The 24,043-nt window shown below is 38.4% G+C and overlaps 1 protein-coding gene across 1 annotated transcript in view; it reads left to right on the top strand.

Annotated features, from left to right (window-relative positions):
* The first annotated feature begins 2,613 nt into the window (after positions 1-2,613).
* The window catches only part of NALF1 (NALCN channel auxiliary factor 1), a 504,959-nt gene continuing 483,529 nt past the window's right edge, over positions 2,614-24,043 (top strand). The window contains exon 1 of the mRNA XM_084519005.1: positions 2,614-4,730. Within this exon, the coding sequence (XP_084375131.1) occupies positions 3,912-4,730 (819 nt within the window). The 5' untranslated portion in view covers positions 2,614-3,911. The remainder of the gene's footprint in view (positions 4,731-24,043) is intronic.

The following is a 24,043-nucleotide window of genomic DNA, read 5'->3' as shown; positions in this document are numbered from 1 at the left end:
ATGAATTCTTTACACTTGCCAAGCTCTGGAACATGAATAATAAACATTCCCAGTAAAAAAGTGTCATTTCCAAGTGACGCTAGTACTTTGTGCCACTACTTATTCAGGATGAATGATGAACATGGAGACACTCATCTTTGAGGAAAGTTTGTCCCTTGTCTTCACATTCATATAATGAATTAACCTACTTTAAATAAAATTGTGTTGTTTAGATAAGATTTATAATATAAAAATATTGAAGGAGCTTTGAGAGAAAGCAGCTACAGTACATACTTCAGATTCTTTCCCCTTCCACATGCAATTAGCTCCTTGAATTTCAGATGCTGTTTTATAGCCTTATTTTGTTCCCTTGAGCTCCAAGACCTAACACTAAGGGGCACCAGAGAACTGAACTGCATCTGTTCAAATCCATCAGGAACCAGCTGCTGCAACTAACACCATAAGTTACTCACTGAGCTAGGTGGAGAGGGAATGGGGCTTTGGGGGAAACATAACAGACGAAACAACAGTTCTGCATGACACATCCTCTGTTACAGAAAACTGCAACTGGAAGAGCAAGGATGCACACATTTACAGAATGCTGAATGTCTCTTCATTATGGTTTATCGCTAGGTGCTGAGAAAGAATTCTCACTCTGTTTTTTCCACACAAAAGTTGGGAAATGTGTGAATATATTGTATGTCATGAAAATGGATTTTTCAGAGAAGCCCAATTTATCTTTAAAATCCTAGCAGACTGACTGTGAGTGTATTTAGTTTGATCCTAGTCCAGTGTAAACAGAGGTGCACAGGCTTATGAATTCATTCTTATATTAAGTTTTGTATGAGGTCTGGATATCAGCATTTTTTATTACCAATTCTAAAAATTCCACCATTAAGATAAAGAACATTTGTAATTTCCCTGTTGATGGCAAAAATGCCTATTACTTTCTCGTTTTCCAAACAAGGCTACAGGAAAGCAACATCCAGAATAAATAAATAAATAAATAAATAAATAAATAAATAAATAAAGCCTGTTTGCCAGGTGAGGACTTCAAAACTGACTTTCTTCACCCTGTTTGACTGCCAAATAGAGAATAATTATCCCAGTGCCACATATCTTAATACAGCACATTCTGAAAATCTCAGACTTCCTGATATCAAAACCTGTTGCCACTTTTTTTTTTTTTTTTCCTTTTGGCCTCTTTTTCTGTTTTAGTCCCACCCATCCACTGCAAACTGTATAAACACAAAAACAATTAAAATATAATTAAATTAATGACATTATATGTTAGAGAAGTTACATTGTTATGATTAAAAGTTCAGTTACGGTCATCTCCCAGAATGGAAAACATTGCAAAAATGCAGATACACTACAGGGCCCAGTATGTCACATCATTGGAATCAAAGCTCCAAGACCAAAATTAATAATGTAGCATTAGCAGATGGTGAGCTGATTGACTGAGAATTGCAAACAGCATTCTGATTGATTACTGTAGAATTTTTTCTTATAATATTAGCACTTATTTCTGCATCTTTAAATAGCCTATCAAAATAAAATCCACAGATGACTTCTGCTCAGTGTAGAATTTGACTCATAGATCTTTTAAGGCCAGATGAGACCATTATGATAATGTGCCTTGACCTCCAGCATAACACAGGGCATAGAACCTCTCAGCAATTCCTCCCTTGGGTTTGCATCTTCTGTTTGAGGTATACCATTTCCTTTTGAAAGATATCCAGCCTTGTTTTATTGCTCAAAGTGATGGAAATTCCAGCACATTCCTTGGTAAACTCACCCCTCAGTTAACGACAGCTGCAGTTGGAAAAGTTACAAGCTTTTTCCTCCTCTGATACAGTTTAGTTTCAGATTTAATCCCACAGAATTACAGAACCCTCAGCTGTCAGAAATGGTATCAGTTTGCAGACCATGACCATGTTTGTTAAGGAATAAAGCATTCTTTAACTAAATAATGGGGTAAAGCTTGGTGGTACAACATGCATCTTCATTAAGGGCCATTACTAGTTCCAAATGGTCCTTCCTCCCAGGATGGAGAAAACCTCTGCAATAAGATTAGGAATGGTTTCCAAACCATTCTCCCATCCAATGGAGAAACAAAAACATACACCTTGGTTGTGTTATGACTGGAAGCATACCTGATGTCTTGAGAATAAGACCTTGTAACTAACTCCAAGCTGGTAGAGGTCTTCATTTGATAATGTTCGACTTTTAGCTGGCAGTTTTGTCTTGTGAGTGATCCAGCTACGTCTCTTGCTGTTACATTAAGATGTATCAGCAAGCAAGATGAAGGCAATTTAGGAGTGACCAAACAGTACATTTATTTAAGCAAGAGATTCTGCTGGTATGGTACAGAAGGTAGTGGGATCTCTGCTGTGGGTCTGAGTGGAGATTATAAGTGATCTGGCTTTCATCAGTCTAGTAGGACAGCTAACTCTGCTGCCTCTGTCTCTCTCTCCAGGCAGTGACATCTAAAAGGCAAAACACAAAGACTGGCTGCATTTACCCGGCTCAGGAGCACTGGACCAGGGTTTTGCACAACTTCTCTTGGGGGAACAGCTTGGGGCTTATGGGCAATTTGCTTTCCAGCTCACTGACTGAAAGGCAGGCAACTGTTTTCAGGCATTTTACTGTGGGGCCAAAACCTGCTGGGATCCAGGACCTGGAGTTGCAGATGCCATTTGTGATTTGCTATGACAAGGACGGCAACAGAGCTCTCCAGCCGCCACTCTCTGCGGACATGGTGTTTTGGGGCTGCAAAGGGAAGGAGACCCTGAAGGAAAGGGGGCTGGAGAGTGGTTCATCGGTGAGGGAAAGCAGGGAGACAAGTGGAAAGAGTTGCACCGAGGAGGCCCTTTGGAGGGGCCATGTGGTCCCCAGTGCCTCTCCCACCTCCTCTTCCTCCTCCTCCTCCTCCTCATGCAGGAGGAGACAGAGTTGCTGCTGCTGCCAATGCGCCAGGATAGAGAGATCTCGGCGCGGGAGGAGATGACGCAAAAGGCAGAGCTCCCCCCAAAAAAGTGTTTCTCCAGGACGAAGATGGCGGCAACTTAGCCCAAGGGCCCAAGATGCCTGTGGCCATCGGGGGCCCCCAGCCAGGCAGTTCCGCCCCGTGCGCCCGGGGACACCGCGCCCGGCGGCAGCAGCGGCGGCAGCCGCAGCCCATTGTCACCAGCAGCGGCGGCGGCCCCGGCAGCCTCCTCCTCCTCTTCCTCTTCCTCCTCCTCCTCTTCAGCATCCTCGGCAGCGCTCCGGGAGCCCTGCAGCAGCGTCTCTCCAGTTAGAGCGGAGGGGGGAGAGGGGAAAGAGGAGACGGAGACAGCGGTGCAGGCATCTGTGCCGCGGCTCGGGGCTGAGGACGAGGAGCAGCGGCGGCGGCAGGGAGGAAGAGGAGGCGAGCAGCCCTCCTGGAGCCGTCCGTCGGCAGCGGGGGACGCGGCATGCAGCTGTCCAGGGGCAGCGGGCTTTTCTCGGGAGGGAGATGGGGAGCTGCGATCTGACCATGCCCGGGTGAGAGGGGGAAAGGACCAGCCGCGCAGCCCCGCCACCGCCAACTATCACCACTACCACCACCATCTCCTCTCCCTCCTCTTCTCTCTGCGTTATTGCTCTTATCTTCTCCACGGCACTCCGCGTTGGATGGACTGGGGCTGCTTCGTGTGCTGAGACCAAGGCAGAGCCGCCGGCGACAGCCAACGATATCTCAGAGGAAGAAGAAGAAGAAAGAAGAGGGAGAAAGAGAGAGGGGGAGAGTGGAAGAGGGAGCGAGCGACGAACGAGCGAGAGAAGGGAAGGGAAGGGAAGGGAAGGCAGGCAAGAAAATCCCCCCAATCTTTTAAGTCAATGCATATTGTGGTGACAGCGGCAAAGGAGCCCTCACGGTGGAGTCGGCCAGGGCTGTGCGTTCCCAAAATATGACCAGGGGTGCTTGGATGTGCAGTCGGCAGTACGATGACGGCTTAAAAATCTGCTTTGCACCCCGGGAGAACGAGAAACCCTTCACGGATTCAGAGAGGGCTCAGAAATGGCGACTGTCCCTGGCATCGCTCTTGTTTTTCACGGTCCTGCTCTCTGATCACTTGTGGTTCTGCGCCGAGGCCAAATTCACGGGGACCGGAGAGAAGGAGCAGCCGCCGCCCGACAAACCGGAGCCCGCCGAGCCGGAGCTGCTGGCGGCCATGGGGGAGCCGGCGCCCCCCGCGCCCCGGCTCCTCGCCCCCCCCTCGCCCTCCCTCCCGCCCTCCCCCAGCGGCGGCGGCGGCGGCGGCGGCAGCGGCCACGCCAATGGCACCCAGCCCCGGCACGGCAAGGCTGCTTTCCTGGGGAACTCCACCGCCGGGCCCCCCGAGACTTGCCCCCCCCCGAGCTCCTCGTCCGGGCAGTGCTTCAGCGTAGGGGACGCGGAGGCGGTGTGCCGGCGGCGGGGGGGGCCGGGGCGGCCGCAGGGCGCGGGGCAGAGCCCGGCGCCCGGCTGGGACCTGACGGATTTTTACCTTTCCTTTTGTAATTCCTACACACTTTGGGAGTTGTTCGCCGGGTTGTCCAATCCGGACACTTTGAACTGCAGTCTGGATGTGGTGCTGAGGGGGGGAGGCTCCTGCAGCCAGTGCGTCCAGGCTTACCAGCGCTACGACCAGCACGCTCAGGAGAAATACGAAGAGTTTGAGGTTATGCTCCAGAAATATTTACAGTCGGATGAGTACTCGGTGAAATCGTGTCCTGAGGATTGTAAGGTAGGAGCCCCTGCTGTGTTTCCTGTCCCTGGCCAGCGGGCTTGGCGTGCCATCCGCGCCTGTTGTGCCTGCCGCGCTCCGTGTTTTGGCTGCTCCGGGCTGCGCGCCTGGCGCCGGGCTGCGGGTGCTGCGCGCATCGGCGGGGAGCCCCCGGGCGAGCGCTGCCGGGAGGGAGGCAGGCGGCGGGGGAAGGTTAGCAAAAAAAAAAAAAAAAAAAAAAAAAAAAAAAAGAAAAGAAGAAAGAAAAAAGTGAGCCTTGGCCCTCTGGGAGTGCAGAGCTGGATTTCCCCCTCCTCATGAATATGCGATTGGCACCGGCTCGGCTGCCGGCTTCCAGCGGGCTGGGATGCGGCTTGACGGCGGGCAGCGACGGGGGCTGCATGCCAATGAGCGGGGCCAGGACGGCGCTGCCTTGCCCGCGGGCCCCGGGGCCGGGACCGGGGATGGGACCGGGGCCAGGCTGGCGAGGGGTGCGGAGGGGCCGGGGGTCGGTCGCGGGGGCGTCGGGGCTCCGTGGCTGTGCCTGAAGGAGGGGGCGCAGGCCGGCGGCTGCGAGAGCGGGACCCCGGCTCCGGGTGCTTGGCCAAAATGTGTGGAGCTGGAGGACGATGGTGAATGGGAGAGGGCAGTGCGGTGGATTTTGGCTGGGAAGTGGTGTTGACGGTGTTTCGCTGGGTCTTGGCGGTTGTCTTTGGTGCCACTGGTGACCGTTCGGAGAGATCCAAAGAGGTTTTGGTTTTCCTTTGCTAGAAGGCAGGGTTCCACCTTGGCTCGTTGTAGTTGTTGTACTTATGCACAAGATTAGTTGGCCTAGCTCTCAAGACAGGAAAAGGCAGAAAAGACAGCGCTCTTTGGCACCTAAAATGACTAATTGCGTCCCTCTTTGCATACTTACTGAGAGCCAGGCCAGGTGAATGGTTTCTGCCCTGAACTCGATTAACTTGACTACTGTAGCACTACATTAACCAATCTGAACCAAATCCGGCTTTAGCAGTGGAACACAACAGTGCATACAAATCACCATGCTGAACAAAAGGCCTAGCAGTATTTCAGTGCTTTGTAACTTCAGTAGGGCCTTCTGAAATCATTTCATGGTAACAGCATATCTGTAAAGCATTCCATTCCCCAGTAAGCTACTGTACTTTACACAAATCTTTGCCTGAAAAAATCAATCCTCATCCCTCCAGAAGCTGAAATATCCTGTTATCTCATTGGATAAAGTGGGAAAGTTATCTTTTTTTTTTTTTTTTTTTTCCCTTGTTAAACCTGACTAAAGTGGTTTCACCAGTAATTTTGACTGCACTGTTTCTAGGATATAAACTGCACGCCACAGTTTATGCTCACCACAAGTATTTCATGCACTCAGTTGCAGATAATGTAAATATTTCTTATTTCCAGAGTGAATCACATAAGTCAAAAGCACAAATTTGATAAATAAAAAGTGTGTCAAATATAAATAGGTGTCTACTGCTGTGAGGGCATCTTTGCCATTTTGGTAACTCCTTAACCTAGAAATTGACCTACTGTTCTGTGCTGCCAAACGATCAACATCTACGGGCTTAAATTGATTTAAAAAAATTTTTTTTTTTTGGTAGCTCTTCAGTTTGACTGAACTTTACCACAAAGTGTGCATTTGGTCTACAATATATGAAGATGCAACAGGAGTTGAAAATACACACAATAGCAAATGTACATTATGCTATTAATTGCCCTTCAGGGACTGAATAAGGAGAATTAATTTTTTAATGACGGGGAAGAAGTTGCTGAAATGAAAATGGTTGCATGAACTATATAAACAAACTAAGCTAATGCAACACCAGTGCCAGTTCTTCAGTTCTGAATGGCAGGCCAGTCAAGTGACAGTGTTGCACATTGTTTTGAGAATTTGGCCAACCAGTCTGTGTTAAAAATGAGATATTTTCCAGCAGGAAAAAAAAAAAAAAAAAAAAAAAAAAAAAAAAGAAGTGTGTTTATATGTGTACGTGTGTGTACAAAAAGCACATGGGTGCAACTCAGTGGTTTGTGCTCTCGTGGGAGAAGGCGCCGAGCGACGCAGGCAGGGGAGCTGGGCGCAGCGGGGGGCGCGCTCGGTGCGCGGGGCTGCGCGGTGCAGGCTGCGCCTCCCGGTGAGGCTGCTGTCCGAGGTGCTGCACGGGAAGCGCATCTTGCCGGAGCCCGGCACGCTGCGGAGGAGCCGGTCTCCGTTCCACGTGCTCCCTGGCTTTTGGCGCTTCTGGGTCCCACGGAGACTTTTGGTTTGCTCTGGTCGGTGGCGAAGCTGAGCATTTGAGAGGTCCAGCGGTGTAATAGCCGTGGGTATTATTGATGTGCTTGTATGTGATCTGCTCTGAAGGGTGTGCAGGTGAAACCAGAAACTTGTGCTGAGTAGCTTGTGTGCAATAGAATGGGAATTGCAATGTTTTGCTGGACTTCTTGGTGTTTTATGCATATTACACTTATTACACTCCATCAGGAAATAGCTTCTTTTTGTGTACCTAAATACTGATTTTTTGAGCATTGGACATCTAGATCCTTTCTAGCTTAAGAATTAGCATTTAACGTATGACTAGAAAATAACTTGACATATATCTATGTGTTTTAGGTACACACCATTTGATTAGTTTATGTGGTGAGCTGCTTTTTATTTTCTATTAAACAAAATTCAAAAAATACTGTCTTTACTCCGTTATCATGTATGTAAGCACTGGCTTAGTACAATAAAAGGCTTGTTAAATAATCTATTTATATTTAAGAGATCGTTAGTATTCTGGGAGGGATGTTTCATTCACAGAACACAGCTTTTCATCCAGTTGACTGGTTATAGCTGATGACAAAATCAATAACATTTACACTGGATATCAGTCAACCTGAAACTTGTAATTGGGTATTATTTCCCCTTTCCCCATCACCCTCCACCTTCAACACCATCAGTTCTCAAAGTAGAGTCCAGCAAGTTACGCCATTTAAGAAAGTTCTCTTGTTTATAGAAAACAGTGCATATGAAAATACTTTTGATGTATTGTGCCTAAAGCTTCAAGTCTATATTTTCATTCTTTTACCTGAAACCAGAAGAAAAACTTTTTACTTTTAAAACAAACTATGTTCTACTACATGTCTTCGAGTCTCTGAAGAATATTTTAAATAAAGCATTTTGATTGCAGACATTTATTTGCAGTCAGGAGTTATTTGGGTTATCAGTTCATTTTTAGCTATCTTATATGGTGATTTTTTTGTGTTTTGTTTTAATATATAAGTATACTTGCTCATTTAAAAATGCCTTTCTGTAACCAAGGTCTTGCTATTAAATTTGAGGTGCATTGGGTTTTTTGAAAATTTTACAGAAAATGCTGAGAATTTTAAATTTTAAAATATTTTGAAAATCAGTATTTTTGATAGTATCAATGAACACCCATACACATTTTATATTGTTAGGATGTCAGTAGATTTTGTATGTTGTTTACAAGTTCTGGGTATCAGTGTTGTCTCACAGTAAATCCATCCATTTATTCTGTACAAATATTTCTGAAGTCTGATGTCTTTATATATTTTTTGTCTTGATAATCAATGTCAAAGCAATAAATATGAGTAAGATAGATATATGAAAGTATTACATACCTAACCAGGTGACATAAATAACTTGCTTCGGCTTTATTGAGTCACTAACATAATGAATTGATGGAGAATTTGAATCTACATATCTGTTTTCCTGCTTTAAATTTAATTATTTATTTTTAAGTTTATAAAATGTTGCTTTTGCACATTTAAAACCAATGGTTATGTTTACAGAAATCATTCTTGGCAATATCAATTGCCATAATGCAGGTTTCCAGAATATCATTTTTATATGCAATGTGATACAGGACTATATTCAAATAATTAATAAAGAATAGTATTGACTTGATGTTGGAAGACACGGTTCCTGATAATGTCTTGTCAGCTGTCTATCAGGGGGAATGATCAAATTCATATTCTTAAGACAGCAGGCAATCCCTGTCTGGAATAAAAGAAAATTCTGGCTACTTCTGATTAACAAGTGGGTCAAATAATTAAGTAGGACATATAAATGTACAGGGTTTCACTTTTATTTATTTATTTAGAGATAGAACTTATGTTTTTGTGCAAAGTATCTGAGGCCAAGGCTTTATTTTCAGCAGTGTTTATTAATATTGATAGTATTTGAACAAAATATCAGTTATAATTTGCTGACACAGCTTTATTTAATTCAGTGAAAGTTGAGAGTGTTTAAAATGGGGTCTACCTTAGTGCCAGTTAAAATATTGCAAGATTTAATTCAGGTAAGTACATTGTAGTTCAAATAGCATAAAATAACATTGTTATCCTACTAGAATATCAAAAGAGAAAAATGAAATATATACCAACTTTTTTTTATATCAACATTTCTAAAAAGTAAACATTTTCTCATGTCCTAAGTGCTCACCATGTATGCACAGCATTTCCGCCCCCCCCCCCCCCCCAGGAATTAAATATCATTTAACAACTTCTAATTTGAGGTTTTGATATTGGTATCAGAAATATGGTACAAAATTGCTGAGTTTAAATACTACTCAGTTGAAAAGCGCACGTATCGGTAAAGGGTTTCATCATTAAACATAGACTGTACAGTTGTTATCAGATTTTTTTTTTTTTTTTTTTTTTTAATCAGAGAGCTGTATTCAACCCTTTTATTTGAGTAAGAGGATGACTGAAAGTAATTTAAAACAATTAAAATCACATTTGTTCTTATTTATCTGGAAATATCAAAGCCTATATGAATCATGACTTTTCCAAGAACTTTTTCCTAAACAGCGTATGTAGTCTAATTAGATTTTGATTTAAATTCTCAGTTAAGCTGGCAGAAAAGAGCAGATGAGAAATATGAAACCAAAAGCTCAAGTGATGAACCCTTCTGTTACAAAAGGTCACACAGACCAGCATCTGCCTCTAAGTTAGACATTTCAATTACACATCTTAATCACACAATATTTATATTGTATTCAAGAGTGATACCTAAGCTAATCAGAAGAATCTCTTACAAATTAAACCTTAAGAAATCTGCATTGAAGGCCAGTGTTTGATATGAATTGGAAACAATAAACATTAATTAGTGAACTGATGCCTTCTTAAAATGCCCTGAAATTTAAATATTTATTTTAAAGCTCTTTTAAAAAACAAATATGCTTTACTAACAAGCCGTGATACTTAAATACATATATTTTTAAAAGTTTTGCTTAAAATTCTGTGAAGCTGATGTGACTATATAAATTTATGTTTACACATGTTCTTTGTTTAGTTGAATTTAAAAAAATATTTTTCAGATAATTTAAGATAAAGATGTGGGTGAATTTGATGTATCTGCTCTTATAATAGTGCTCTTGTAATATAAGGAGCAACACTTACTCAGTATTAATGCACATTGTACATTAGTACACGCATTAGACATTTTTATTTTGGCCTAAAATCCTGATTCAGCAATCTGCTTACGAATATCACTGAAGACTATGCACATGCTTATAGTCATTCAATTGCTTAAATGGTTTGTTGGATCAGGGTTGTCACTTTTTAACAAAATTTCCAATGTGTTCTTTGCAGAAGAGAGTTCAGCCCACCTAACTTTATCACTTCAGAAGTTTGCATATACTTAATCATCCAGATATTCATCTTATTCATAAAACCAATGGGTACCTCATCCCTTCTTTAGGAAGGAAAAAAAAAAAAAAAAAAAAGACTGCAGATGACTGGCACAGACTAGTTGAAGTGGATTCTATCCTAATTCAGCTGCCATCACATCACCTCAGGGTGTTAGAGTCACATGGCTAGAGATGTCATGGCTCTGCCCTCAATTTTATTTTGTTCCTTGGTTCTCTGCATCAAGTTGTACAGCTCACATGTACTTTGCAGAGAATGCAGCAGTCTTGCTTCTTTATTTCATGTTCTTCTAGGAAAAGTAATCAAAATGCAAATTACAGTTCTATCACTTATCCTGCCTAAAAATCATTTTGTCTATACTTAGTAATTTATTACTTCAGTCTTGCACTAGGATCCATAATATATTTAGATCTATGAATTACGTTAAAGGGAGAAAATGCAACTTAGAAACCAAATTCTCAAATATTACTTGTTATCACTCCAAGAGATAGAAAAATCAAGGAATTAATCTGAAAAAAATTAGATGTCTACAGTATGGATATCCACACCGTATAGAATAGTTCAGGTTGTCTTTGTAGTCAGTGGTGTTACATAGGTAGTTCCAGAGTGAGTGAGTTTACAGTAAAGTGGACATTTACTATGGACATTTAAAATAGGTCAGAAGGATTATGCCCTAGAAGTACCTCTTTTCTGTTCATTGTGTATAGAGTGCATTTAAGTTTGGATGAAATTGTGTTCATATGTAAAATTTAACCATGAGGAAGTCTGTAGAAGTCTGCTACTTGTGCTGTCCCACATCGACCTAGTGAAATCACAAGTCTCTTTCACTTTCCTGATGACTATAATCTGTCACTGAACAATGTGTGAGCCATACAATCTGCTTCATAGAAACGGGAATAGGAAAGGAAGGGCCTTATATAACTATAATTTTATCACTTTTTTTTTTTTTTTTTTAATTGAAAGAGAGAGAGAGAGAGAGAGGGAAGGCTAAGAGCTTCTACATAGACCTTTTCAGTTATTTCTACTGAGAAACCATACAACAACAATTGCTCTTATTAGCAATTTTTGCAGGTATATTTGCTACAGATTATTTCCCTTATTCTCCCTTGTCTTTTTAGGAGGAGGGTGTTTTGAGGTGTGTGTTATATGTCTGTGTGTGTGAGAATTACTATATATTACACTGTGTTTCTTCCCTTAGATCAAATCAGAGTGAAGTTCTCTAATTCAAGAGGCATATGTTCCTAGACTTTCATGCCAATTTACTAAAGTAACCTGTACTTTTCACTGTACATTTCACTGTACTTGTCTCTTGTCAGAACTGCAGAGCAAACATCACTGAGAGTGTGTGGCAGTTTGGTAAAGTTCATTTATAACTTCAATTAGATGGAGGAATACCAATTTAGTATTAAGTACTAGAAACATCCTGGTCTGAAGAGAGTTTTTCATTAATTTGAAGATACGTTAAAAAGAAAAAGATACCAGTTTTACTCTATTAGATTTATGATCTAATCTTGTTTGTACACAGGGCAGATATACGAAATAAATATATTATTTCTTTAGAACATTGAAGAGCTATATCCAACAAGTTCCCATTCCATAATGGTAAAGAGAATATTCCATGATGTAAGCAAGTTTGAAGTGAAGTTGGTCAACACTTAATATTCTCCCACCCTTCATCTCTTGTCTTTCATTCAAACTGATGGAAATGTCTTGAAAGATAAATTTGAAGTAACATAGTCAAAAAGCTTTTATGACTTCTGATTTCATCATTAGCAGAAAAAAATCTGGATAAAAACAGTAGCAAAGTTCATCTGAACTGAACAAGAAATATGTGTGCGTACAGCTTTTCAGAAATTTTGCATCAGTTTGGAAGCCTTTCTGGATGTTTTAATAGATTCCAATGAAATGGGGGGAAACTGCCTGAGACGTTACAAACAGCAACAACAAAAAGACTATTTTCATTTTTTTGGCTATGATAGTGGCATTTTTATGATTTTTTAAAAATGCAAAAATTTAGGCAAATTTTTTAGTAAGGTCATTAAAATTTCAAATTTATCAATTAAAAATTGGAAAAATATTTTTGTATTTTAGAATATCCAGTTCTGAGGAGACAATTTTCCAGGGAGAAAATGAGTTATCTAAAATGTTTTTTTAAATGCATGTTTAAACCCTGCTGTTCCTCAGCATGTTAGATCAGATGTTGTCTTCAATTTGCTTGAACATTTACATAGATGGTGGCATGTCAACACACTTTGTCTCTGTAAAACATCACAATGAAGTATCTTTATTGCATTTTTAAGAAATTAGCAATCCAGAATCAGAGGACATTCTTTATTAAATGGAAGAGTAAAAGATGGATTGTCTATGCTATTTAGAAAAATAGTTTTTCTCATTTTATTCATCAATTTTTTAGGAGGATGAGAGATTTTCCACAGTCTGTTGATTACTGATTTGCAGATTATTGCTCTACATATTAGTTAGCTTGTTCTCCATATTTCAGGGGTTACAATTCTGGCTTCTTCTCAGAAAACAAAACAAAACAAACTAAAAAACACTAACTGTGTATGAGCCCTATTTCTTTAGATAAATAATTGGATTTAAAGTTCCAGTAAGGAAGAATTTCATCCACCTTAGAATGCTTTAAATTTTGTATTAAAATCAATTATATATCTTGCAGATTTCTGTGTGTAGCAGTAGACAACTAAACATAAGATCATAAATATCAAAATTTATTCATTTGGTAGTATACATGTTCTTCAGGAGGAGCAGTAGACCATACTGAAATCCTTTGATAGTATAGAAAGTTTTTTCTTAACTCATATTAGATGATAATTGATTTACTGTGCTCATGATTAGAGAAAAAAATATAGTTTGTATTAGTATAACTTCATCGTTTGGAGGGGGATTTTTATTGTTGTTATATGTAAAGTTATGTTTTCAAAGGTAAATTATTTTTATACTTGTAGAACAGAATGAAAAACAGTTGTTCTTTAAAATAGAGTTTAATTGTTGAAGATTAAAATGCCAAATAAATAACTTTTTTTTTTTTTTTTAGTTATCACAAATATGGAAAATTTTAAATGTAATTTACAATTACACACAATTTTTCTATTGAGTACTCTTTATATTGCTGTCTCATATGATATTTGTTGAAACTAGATTTCTGTGAAAAAGAGCTTTAGAATAATAAAGATACTTTATTATTCACTGCTGCAAGTAAAAATGCTTGTGTATTCAAAGACATAACTGATTTTTAAAAAGGAATCACTTCGTGGTTAAGTCTGGTATAGGAAATCTCACTTTAAATGTAGCATACTTTAAATGTAACATTCTTTTAAATTATGAGAAAATTACATCTGTGAGTTGCAATGCACAATTCCAAAAGTGATAAGAATAAAATTATGCATGCCAGTCATCATCTCTCTTATATAGAACAGCTACAAATAATCCAAAATCTATGCTTTTGTTAGGACAAAAATTTTTGGAAAATTTCAAGAGAAGTGATTACTGCAATATCTATTTAGAATACTGATAATTAGTATCCTTAAGTAAATTTCTGATTGTTTTCTAGTGAAATGTGTGGATGGTTTTCTAGTGGAACTGATCCCTGCTTTGCAAAAGTCATGCAGTAGTCTAAAATCCTAGTGTGATCCATGGAGAAAGAGCTTTTTCTTCAGATCCTAATTCACTGACTTTATTACTAAACAAAGTACTACAATTGATCATTTTTGGAGTATTGCAAATTGCATACCTATATAAATACAAAAACATCCACTAATGTTTTGCTTTTACACTATGTTCAAGCTGTCTATATAGCAGTACTGTGCTTTAAACTGACACTAGACAGTTTAGATAATAAGACAGGTTTTTACAGAGGGGAACATGAATGCTGAGCTCAAAGCATCCTGCTCATGGGGACACCCCAGCATGTACTGCCAGGAACATGAAGACCTTGTCCGTTTGGCTACATGGATGGAGTAGTGCCAGGGCAGGGGATATAAGTGGACTAGATTCTACTGGCTTGAGGTACTGCACCTAAAAAAAGAAGGAAAACAAGAACATAGCCAAGGTCCTGAGGGATATTTTTTTTAAAACCTTCATGCAATTATTTATTTATTTTTTTTTTTTTTATGCTTTCTCATATAACAGTCCCTGGGGAAATGACCCCTATTATAAGCTATGGTTAGCTAACAAGATAGAGTGTGTCACTGTAGTTCAGGAAATGAGGCTTGCTGGTTTATATCCCAATTCAGTTAGAAGTGCATTATAGTTTCTTTTGTCTTTATTTAAATCTTATAAACATTAAAGCTCAATCTTATAAATATACATTTTTGCAACCTCACTGTATTAATAAAATTAAATCTTTGCTGCATTGCTTTTCAAATAGCTTTCCAACATTTAGTGACTGAGATTGATTCCTGGGATGTGACCTGTGTAAATGTATCACAATCTGTACAACAGTTGGGAATTTAAAATACTGCTTTATTTTCCTTTGTAAATATAGACCAATTTTCCTTTAGTCAGGGATCTACAAACAACATAAATTGTGACGTGCTCCATGTAAGTCAAAGACTTTACTTAAATGTAATACTGTCTTGAGAGCAGAAGGAGGCACGTGATATAGATGAAAACTAAAATGTATGAAGTCAAAGTGGTGGATTTGACTCTGATTTGCTTTATGAACATTGTTCCAGAAAGGAATATGCAGAGTGCTTTAATTATTCCTTTTCTTGTCTTTGACTGACATTATTAATTTGTTATTGTTGTTAGATTAATTTTTTCCCTGTCCTTTGTTGTACTTGATCTCGATCCTATTATCTTGTTTTATTGATTTTTCAGGCACACTATAGAAAATATTCTGAGCTTAACTTGTTCAGTTATCTAGGGATGAAAAATTCTTAAATTTTCAGAGCAAAATTCATTTGCCTTTTCTAGCCAATAGTGAGTGTAGGTCTTCCATCAGGGTTAAAAGGAGAGATGCGGATCAGCAATATTGCAAGTTTAAATCCAGAGAAGCTGCTTTGATTGCTGTAGACACATTCTGTATTTATGTTGGTGTAAATACAGCTAGAAAGTGTTTCAGTGTATGATGAAGAGTTGATTGGGTAACAGACGTTTTCCTCTGTGGTAAATTTCAATGCTCACAAAACAGGTAGTAATTTTAACAATGACTCATCTTAAGTAAAAATTATAGGTATTATATACAAGCATATGCATGTATATATGTGATATATATATGTCTGTGTGTCTAACAGGTAATACAACAAGGAAATCACTAAAGCAGGATCAAGCATTTTGGAGCTGCTAAGACAATCCTGTAGTACAGTCCTATGAAAGTCTTCAAGATGTCCTGAATACTTTAAAATTAAAAAGTAGTTCCGGAAATACAGAACAATAAAAGGCAACAATTATTTCTATATGATCTTTTCATTTTTTTTTCAGTCCCTGAAAAACCATCAATTACAAATGTCACAGCAAGAATACACACTAACACTGATTTATATTGTTTTTCACAACTCCTTTGTAGAAACTTTCTATGTGTTTGGACTGAGATTTGGATCACTGTTTGGAACAAAACCACCTAAAATTCCATATTCCTCTGTTAATTTAATAGATTATGGGAAAACTATCTTAAATATTCTATTTATGCAATCAGAATATTTTAGATTATATATTTATTTATTTTTCTATACTTGCACATTTCATAAAAGCTTTTTTGTTTGGTTGGTTTTTGCTTGTTTATGTATTATTTATTTACTTATTTATTTTAAGACCAGGACCTTCTGATTGCTGTGATTATTTGAACGATCACTTTTTTTTGTTTTGTTACTGATGTCACTGCAAGCACTGGCGCAGTTTGCCCAAAGAGGTTGTGGGGTCTTGGTTGTGGGGTCTTAAGACCTTGGAGGTCTTCGGCAGCTTGTTCCTAGCTTCCCTAGCCCTGCTGGCCACACTGCTTCTTATACAAGCCAGGATGCCGTTGGCCTTCTTGGCCACCTGAGCACACTGCTGGCTCATATTCAGCCGACTATCCACCAATACTCCCAGGTCCTTCTCCACCAGGCAGCTTTCCAACCTTTTTTTTTTTTTTTTTTTTTTTACTTGCATCTGTTTCTTTTCCATCACTGGAAAAATATTCCTCCTTAAATTTTGCTGTGAAGTTAAGCATTTATAGTATGATCTTTTCTAATAGCTTTTAAGATAGGCTTAATTTGAAGAGAGATGATATTTGGGATGAAAGGTTTTATTCTTCTTTTATAGTTTACATTTACAAGAGGAAGAGATTATATGTTTTGCAGCTTGCAGGAAATATTTACATCTCTTAATTTTACCAAAATTATGACTGACATGAAAGATCAGTAGGCTCACATGGAGGAATAAGAGGTCTGTGAATTTAATTCACCTTTTTTTTTTTGGTTTACTTTAAATGTATGTTTACGTTTCTGTGTACAAGACAGAAAACAGCTTAAAGTACACATGAATAAAGAGACATCTGAAATCATTTACTGATATTCTAAAGCGAAGCAAAAGCTCTGAGATCTGAAAGTGTTTTGTTTTGTTTTTCTCCTCCTTATTTATTTATTTATTTATTTATTTATTTTTTCAACTAATGGTGCTATTGGGGAACTGAAATATTACCATAATTCAGCAACGTAGGGTCCCCATAACATGAAGTGAATAGCGATGTGCATCTGTTATATTCCTCAAAGGACTGTTCCTGCTTCAAATTCTTTTCTTCACTTTGTGTCTTAATAGAGTTAAAACACAACAATTTATTTCTTGCAGAGTCTGTACACACTTGGGTACACTGGTCACAAATCTCAAGTAGTTGAACTGCGTACAGGCAGTTGCGCTGAGGCTATGTCTATATCAGCATTTCAGTTCAGGTCTGGACTGTGCTTTTGAAACAAATCTCCCACCCACTCCCACTCCCACTCCCACTCCCACTCCCACTCCCACTCCCACTCCCACTCCCACTCCCACTCCCACTCCCACTCCCACTCCCACTCTTCTTGCATTTTGATTCACATTACAGAGCAATCCAAGAGCACACAGCCTGGGTCGTTTTCAATTGAAGGAGAAGTGTTCCAGAGGTGCGTCTAATGAACCGCAGACTAAAGGGCACACTGTCTGTAGGTCACTAAGGGGTGCACTGTCTGTAGGACTGGAGTTAGCTTGAAGTGAAAGCACTGACACATATAATGTGGATGCCAGGCTCCCAGCACTCTTTCAGTCTACATCACCATGTTACTTGCTAATAGTCACATAGCCTTAGTTAAAGAGACAGAAATTCATCCCTCACATGGAAATAATTCCCAAAGTATTTCTGCAATTTCTTTAGGACTACAGTGTCAGAAGAACACTGGTAACTAATCTTCACAGAAGCATAATACATTTACTTATAAACAATTCGATACATCCAATGACTTTTTAGGGTTCAAAAGCAATAATTACAGGGAGTTTTGAAATAAAAAGCCTAAATAAATAATAAACAAACAAACAAACAAATAAATGAAAGGAAAGGTAATAGTTAACCACACTATCACACTACCAAATATTCCATCAACAAGGCAATGTTTTTCTAGTGCACCTTCTTCCCCCATTCTTCTGTTGGCATGTCTACAGATCTGATGCACAGCATGGTGTAAATTTTTGCTATATGCCTTCCCTGCAGCTGCCAAGCCTCTGTGCAGCAGAACTACTGCATCTCTGCTGCATTTCAGGCTCTCTGGACTGCCTCTGTCCTTGCTGTGAAATTCCCAGGACTTTCACAGTACATGGAAACCATACTAAACATGAGTTTTCAGTGCCTCATTGTGGGAAGTTTGGGTTTTTTAATTTTCAGAATGGTGAAAAAACATCTAAGCAATCATGAAAATGAGAAATTTGTGTGGAGAGGGAAGGAAATCAGCAGACACAGAACAGGTCTGACCTTCCTTCATAAAACACTGCCCTTCCTCTCTTTGTATTTATTTTCTTGTTTCCTCCTAGAAGAAAAAATTATGGGGTAGTGTTCAGTTTGTTTGGATTTTAGATAACAACTGAACTGATAACCAGATACTCAGAAAAGCCTGAGTAACTGTTTTTTTTTTTTTTTCTTTTTTTTTTTTTTTTTTTCCCCCAATTATTTTATTTTTTATATACCTAGAAGGCTTAATTGTCTATGGATTTTTCAGCAACGAGGACAATACTGTACCCATGGGTATAGATTAATATAATTTCTCTTCATAGAGTAAAGCTTCTTTCTTAGGAAGATTAAAAATGTACAGTATAGTTCTTTAGAAAGTTTTACAACTAGAACAAAACTGCTTTATTGATAGAATATTTTTTGTTAGTGCAGTGAACTACTACCTTTCCTTTTTTTTTTTTTCTTTCTTTTTTTTTTTTACTTTTCTTTAGGCATTTTCATTTCAGAAACAAACAAACAAACAAACAAACAACAACAACAAAACAAAATAAAAACAAAACAAAACTACCCTACAGTAATTGCAGGTGATCATTGCTTTTGAATCCTGAAAATTCATGGCATGTATTGAGTTGTTTTAAAGTAAGCTTACTGCACTTCCTGGAAGAAAATTAGTTAGCAGTGTTCTTCTAAAGGTAACGATCAAGTTTATTTCCAGTGGTAACTACATTCCTGAACATCTATGAGCCTTAATGTTTTTAGCTTTTTGTTAACTACAGGAAAGCTTCCTTAATGTTTTCCCAATGTTAGACTGTGGTATGGCTAAAAAGAGGCAAGAAAAATGCTAGTGGCCTAGTGAGAAATGGAAAAACAATTCTCTTACTGAAATCAGTGTGTTTGATTGATTGAAACCTTGTGGGAAAACTTGCAGGTGAAGCACTTACTTCACCAGCAGATGTTGCTGAACTGAAGAGGAACTGCTAGTCAAACTGACTAGTAGAGTTCAGGTGTTATTTTGCCAGCTGGAGGTAATCAGAATGGCAGACAGGTAAAAATACAGGTGTTTAATAACTTGGGTCATTGTAAGAGCAGATAGACAATATATTTACATGTGACATATCTCAGATTATACTTAAAATGTTTTATCTTGAGCCTGAAGGAGCTGATACTGAAGAACTGGAAAACTGGAGAGCTTTCAAGCATATTTTCCATAAACAGGATATGGGAAGTGACATACTGCATTGCTTAGTGATCTGCTGAGAGTTGTGTCCTGTCTTTGGGAATAAGCAGCACTTGGGAGGCAAAATTAATACTACACCAGACAGAATAGTACACCAAAAAATCCTTTGCTAGTATGCAGTTTCATCCTAACTCATATTAGGCATTAGATGGTTTATGATACAAGATTAGATTATTTATGATACAAGAAAAAATATTTCTATAGTTTTCTATTAGTATAATTTCATACATGAAGGGTTATCTAATTGTTAGAGACAAAGTCATATTTTAATGACACCCAGAACTGTCTCAAAAATTCTTTTTTTTGTTTTGTTTTGTTTTGTTTTGTTTTGTAAATGTGTGGCAGATCCACAAACATTCAATTAAAATTTGGCTCTCACTATGTTTCATACATCAGTCCTTCTTGTTCTTTGTAAAAATGAAGGTAGGATTTGTGTTCATATGATTCTTACTGAATTTTTGTATAGCTCCTATATGTCTTTTTTTTTTTTTTTTTCTGATATCTAGTGGCAGATTATTGGATGTGAGTGGAGACTAGAGTAGAAGAAAAGGATTATATTTATGTAAATTATATTACAGTGGCATAGCAAACAAAACCAAAAATAGAAAAACTATAATTCTGAATATGTTGAAATACTGATAGAGGGATTTACTCCTTATATGCCTCTTGCACATACAGTTCTTGGACTGTATTAGTGGCTACTTGCTAACAAAGGCATTTAAGAGAAATTTCTTGCATGACAGACAAGGATTTTGGTTGTGTATTGTACCATGCATATCACAAGTGATTTCTCCTACCTTCAGTGTTCATTTCCGGTTTTTAATTCTAGTATTTCATATGGTGCTTTCTTGTATCCATCTATTATTCTTGGCAGTGCTAGGTTCCATCTGTTATTGTTTCCCCTTTCATTTAGATCTTTTAAGTGACCCAGAAGCTCCTTGGCCTGCTTTGGCCTTAATTCTAAGAATTTAAGACTTGTTATGTCACTTGTAAAAATTTCCATTTTATTGTTAGCCCCAATTCCAGATGATTAATAGATAGATTAAATACTCTCCTTAGTAGAGAACCTGGGGTCACCCTGCTGTTAACCTTTAGCCACATGGAGCAGTGACCATTAATAAACGTATTCTGCTTTTGTATTCTGCCTTTTATAGTTGGTTTCTAATCAATGACAATACTTTACTTTTCACCCTGTGGTTACTTAGTTTCTCTAATAGCTATTTGTGTGAAGCATTCTCAAAGGCTCTTTAAAGTCCAGAGAAGTTGTATCAACCAGCTCTTTTTTATCTGCTATCTATTAACATTAGAAAAAGATTCTAATAGGTTAAAGAGGCACAACTTTAATACAGATATTTAATAATTTTATTTTAATCAGTACCTCAGCTAGTGCATTTATCACTGCAGTAATACATGTAGTTTGGAGCTGTTAGAATCCTTCCCTGGTTTCTCTCTGGAGTTACATAAAGACGACTGCTGTCTTGCATGGTTCAGTATAAAAGCTGATTTCAATGTGAAACTGCATAATTGTGTTCTTTGTTAGTCTTAAATTGCTTTTGGACCCTGAATAAATATCATCTTATTCTTGGGATATGTTGATTTTTTTATTTATTTTTTTTATTTATTGATTTGTTCCAGCAGTTCCTCTTATGATATCTGAATTGCTGAAAGCTCCTTATCTTTACTTGAACAGGTTAGTATCTCCTTAGCACTCTATGAGACAAAAAGCGCTGTAAAAGACTATTTGTTTTCTCTGCTATATTCTTATCTTGTCTAGTTTTTCCTTTAACTTCTTGTGAGGGTCATCATGATCTCTCTTTCAAGAGTCATATTTTGTATACCTGTTTACTGAATATCTTCTAATTTAGTCACTCCCCTTCCCTATTAAGATGTGTCTGTCACCATTTGTGAATCTTGAAGACTATAAGCATCCCAAGCCAGGCAAATCCACATATTCAACTTATATTCAACACATGCAATTTAGATGTTGCACTCCCAAAAGTAACAGGGATATTTCTCATTTGAACAAAGCAGACTGGATGGAAGGCTAATTTTATTCATTTTGTAATCTCTGACTAAACTAGGTTGTACTAAATTAATCTTTGTCTTGGATGAACTGCAGCTCAGTGGCTATCTGCAGCAAAGGCTTCTGCAGCATGAATGTAATATTTGCCCCGTCCCTCCCTGAGTCTGGATGCCTGATCTCTTTGGCCAGCGCACAGACGAGATGCCTCAGAAAGGCAAGTCAGAACTAACATGCTAAGTGAGGATGTGCCTAAAGCCAAAACAAGATGTGAAGTGGAGAAACGATGATCACAGTGCTCTTTTTGGAGTAAGGAGTCTTAGTTCAGGGCTCTCAGCAGAGACTTCAAAACCAAAACCCAAAAGCCTCTTCCTGAGGTAAGATCTCTCCACATTGGGATGCTGCCAGTGGGTTGTCCTACTGTCTGTTGGGGACAGGTGAATAGCATTTTCTGTTGTTGCTGCAAGTTTTTTTTTTTTTTTTTTTTTTTGTTATCTTTACGGGGAAGATCATACACTGAGCAGTGTACATGTGTTGATGGTACATAAAGGCAAGCTGCTTTTGTGTACCACCTGGAAGTGAGGGCAGAAAGTTTTTCTCAAAGAAAAAGTACAGGTGTATAGCCAGGTGTTGTGGGTCACCCAACAAAAATTCCTCCCTTCCACTCCCCTACCGTCACATGTGGTATTTGATACCCCAGGGTTCAAGGTTCCCTTATGAGAAGTATGATTTTGGAGGAAATATCAGGGTTTGACTTAAGAACCAGTGACTTTTTTTTTTTCTTTTTTTTTTTTTCTTTTTTGTACCTTAATCTTCTTTTTCTTTTCTGTGTGTGTGAAGCTTAAAACAGGTTCGTTGACAGGATCATAGCTTGAAAGAGAAGGACAAATGTACATGTTGATAAGAAATCCAGAAAAAAAAAGAAAGAATTGTGGAAAATTTCACTGAGGTATGGTTTTCAAGTTGCCTTTTTCTCCGAGTCTCTTCCTGCCTGGATGTGTTGCAGCAGCTATGCATGCACATACCTCATTAACTGAGGTGCTGCATTTTACTGTAGCATGCATAGTTTCTGCACCCGTGTCTAAAGAGAAGCAAATGGCATTATTTTTTTAAACAACCTATCTTCCACCCACCCCCCCCAGAAAAACAAACCAAAACAAAACCAAGCAACAAAAGAAAAAGCACAACAAACAACAAAACCACCAGACTGGGGAGCTGCTATTCCCCACCAATTTTGTAATTGCCTAGTAGGTACAGAACTGAATAACTTGCAGTACCTTCCAGAGCCTGAGGATACTCAGAAACTTGAATATAGTGAAGCTGTAATAATAGCAACAAATGGTAATTGCTAGGTTTTAGATGAGAATTCTTTAGATATGTGTTGCTCTTTTTTCAAATCAACTCTCTCTCTCTTTCTCTCTCATTTCCAAATTTCCATTTTTTACCCAGTGTTTGCTGGGAAATATTTTTATAGCTACTAGTACTATTAATAATCCTCAAAGTGTTTTGATACAAAATCTCCAATCACATTTGCTGAATTATTGTTGATCATGTATGTCTCTTATAGCTCTTTTGCCTTATACAAAACACTTCTGCTGCTGCGCAAGAACACTCACCCTCTGAGCAAAGAAAGAAGTTCATAAGTTACAAGTGTGAAGTAACTGCTTAAACTGTTCTAGCTACCCTATTAATGAGTTGAGGCTTTGGACAGAACAATAGTGGAACAGCTAGCCTGTTATAGGTAATTCTCATCTGAGCATATCTACCTCAAGGTATGCACTCCAGAGAATGTATTAAACCATTAAAGTTTACAAGGTTTGAAACTTTACCAAGGTTACACACATGCAGCATAAGACACGGTGGAAATTTTGCCTCAGTTAATAGCTTCTTCTGGGTCTTCTAGCATACACAAGTGCCTGTTACTTCAAAATATGGTCTGTGGGTGCAGGGTACATCACATCCCTTTAGGGATGTTTTCACAGGGATTGAAATAGTATTCCTTTTCTGTTCCACTTTCAGGAGCATTCAAGTAGGAAGTATTTAGGAGAATACTCTCAGGAAACAGCATGTAAGGAAAATAAGAAAAATGACCTGGCTTTTAGAGCAGCTAAGCACTCTTGTCCTGAGTCAAGATAAAATTCATAATCTAATTTCTATCTCGTGAAAAAAAAAAAAGACTAAAAGAATTGTTATTTTAGTGCTCAAAAGACAGAACAGTGCACTTAGTAGGAAACAATGTAGTCCTTTCTGAATACAGATAATTAAAATAAAGCAGAATGAGAAATATTTATTTAGTATTTTTGATGATTTTCATTGATAATCGTGGATACTTCTGTATAATATTCTTAGTACTGTGTGCTAAAGAATAAAGTAGTCCATATTAGGATTTTTTTTTTTTTCCTATATACAACACAGATAGATAGCCTACAGGATAATCATTGTCTTTACTACAAATGGCAATATGAATATTTTGCTCATACACTAATTTTGCTCAAACTAAT

This window comes from Aythya ferina (genome assembly GCF_964211825.1).
Source record: "Aythya ferina genome assembly, chromosome: 1".
Classification (NCBI taxonomy): domain Eukaryota; kingdom Metazoa; phylum Chordata; class Aves; order Anseriformes; family Anatidae; genus Aythya; species Aythya ferina.
This window is presented reverse-complemented; position numbering and strand designations above follow the sequence as displayed.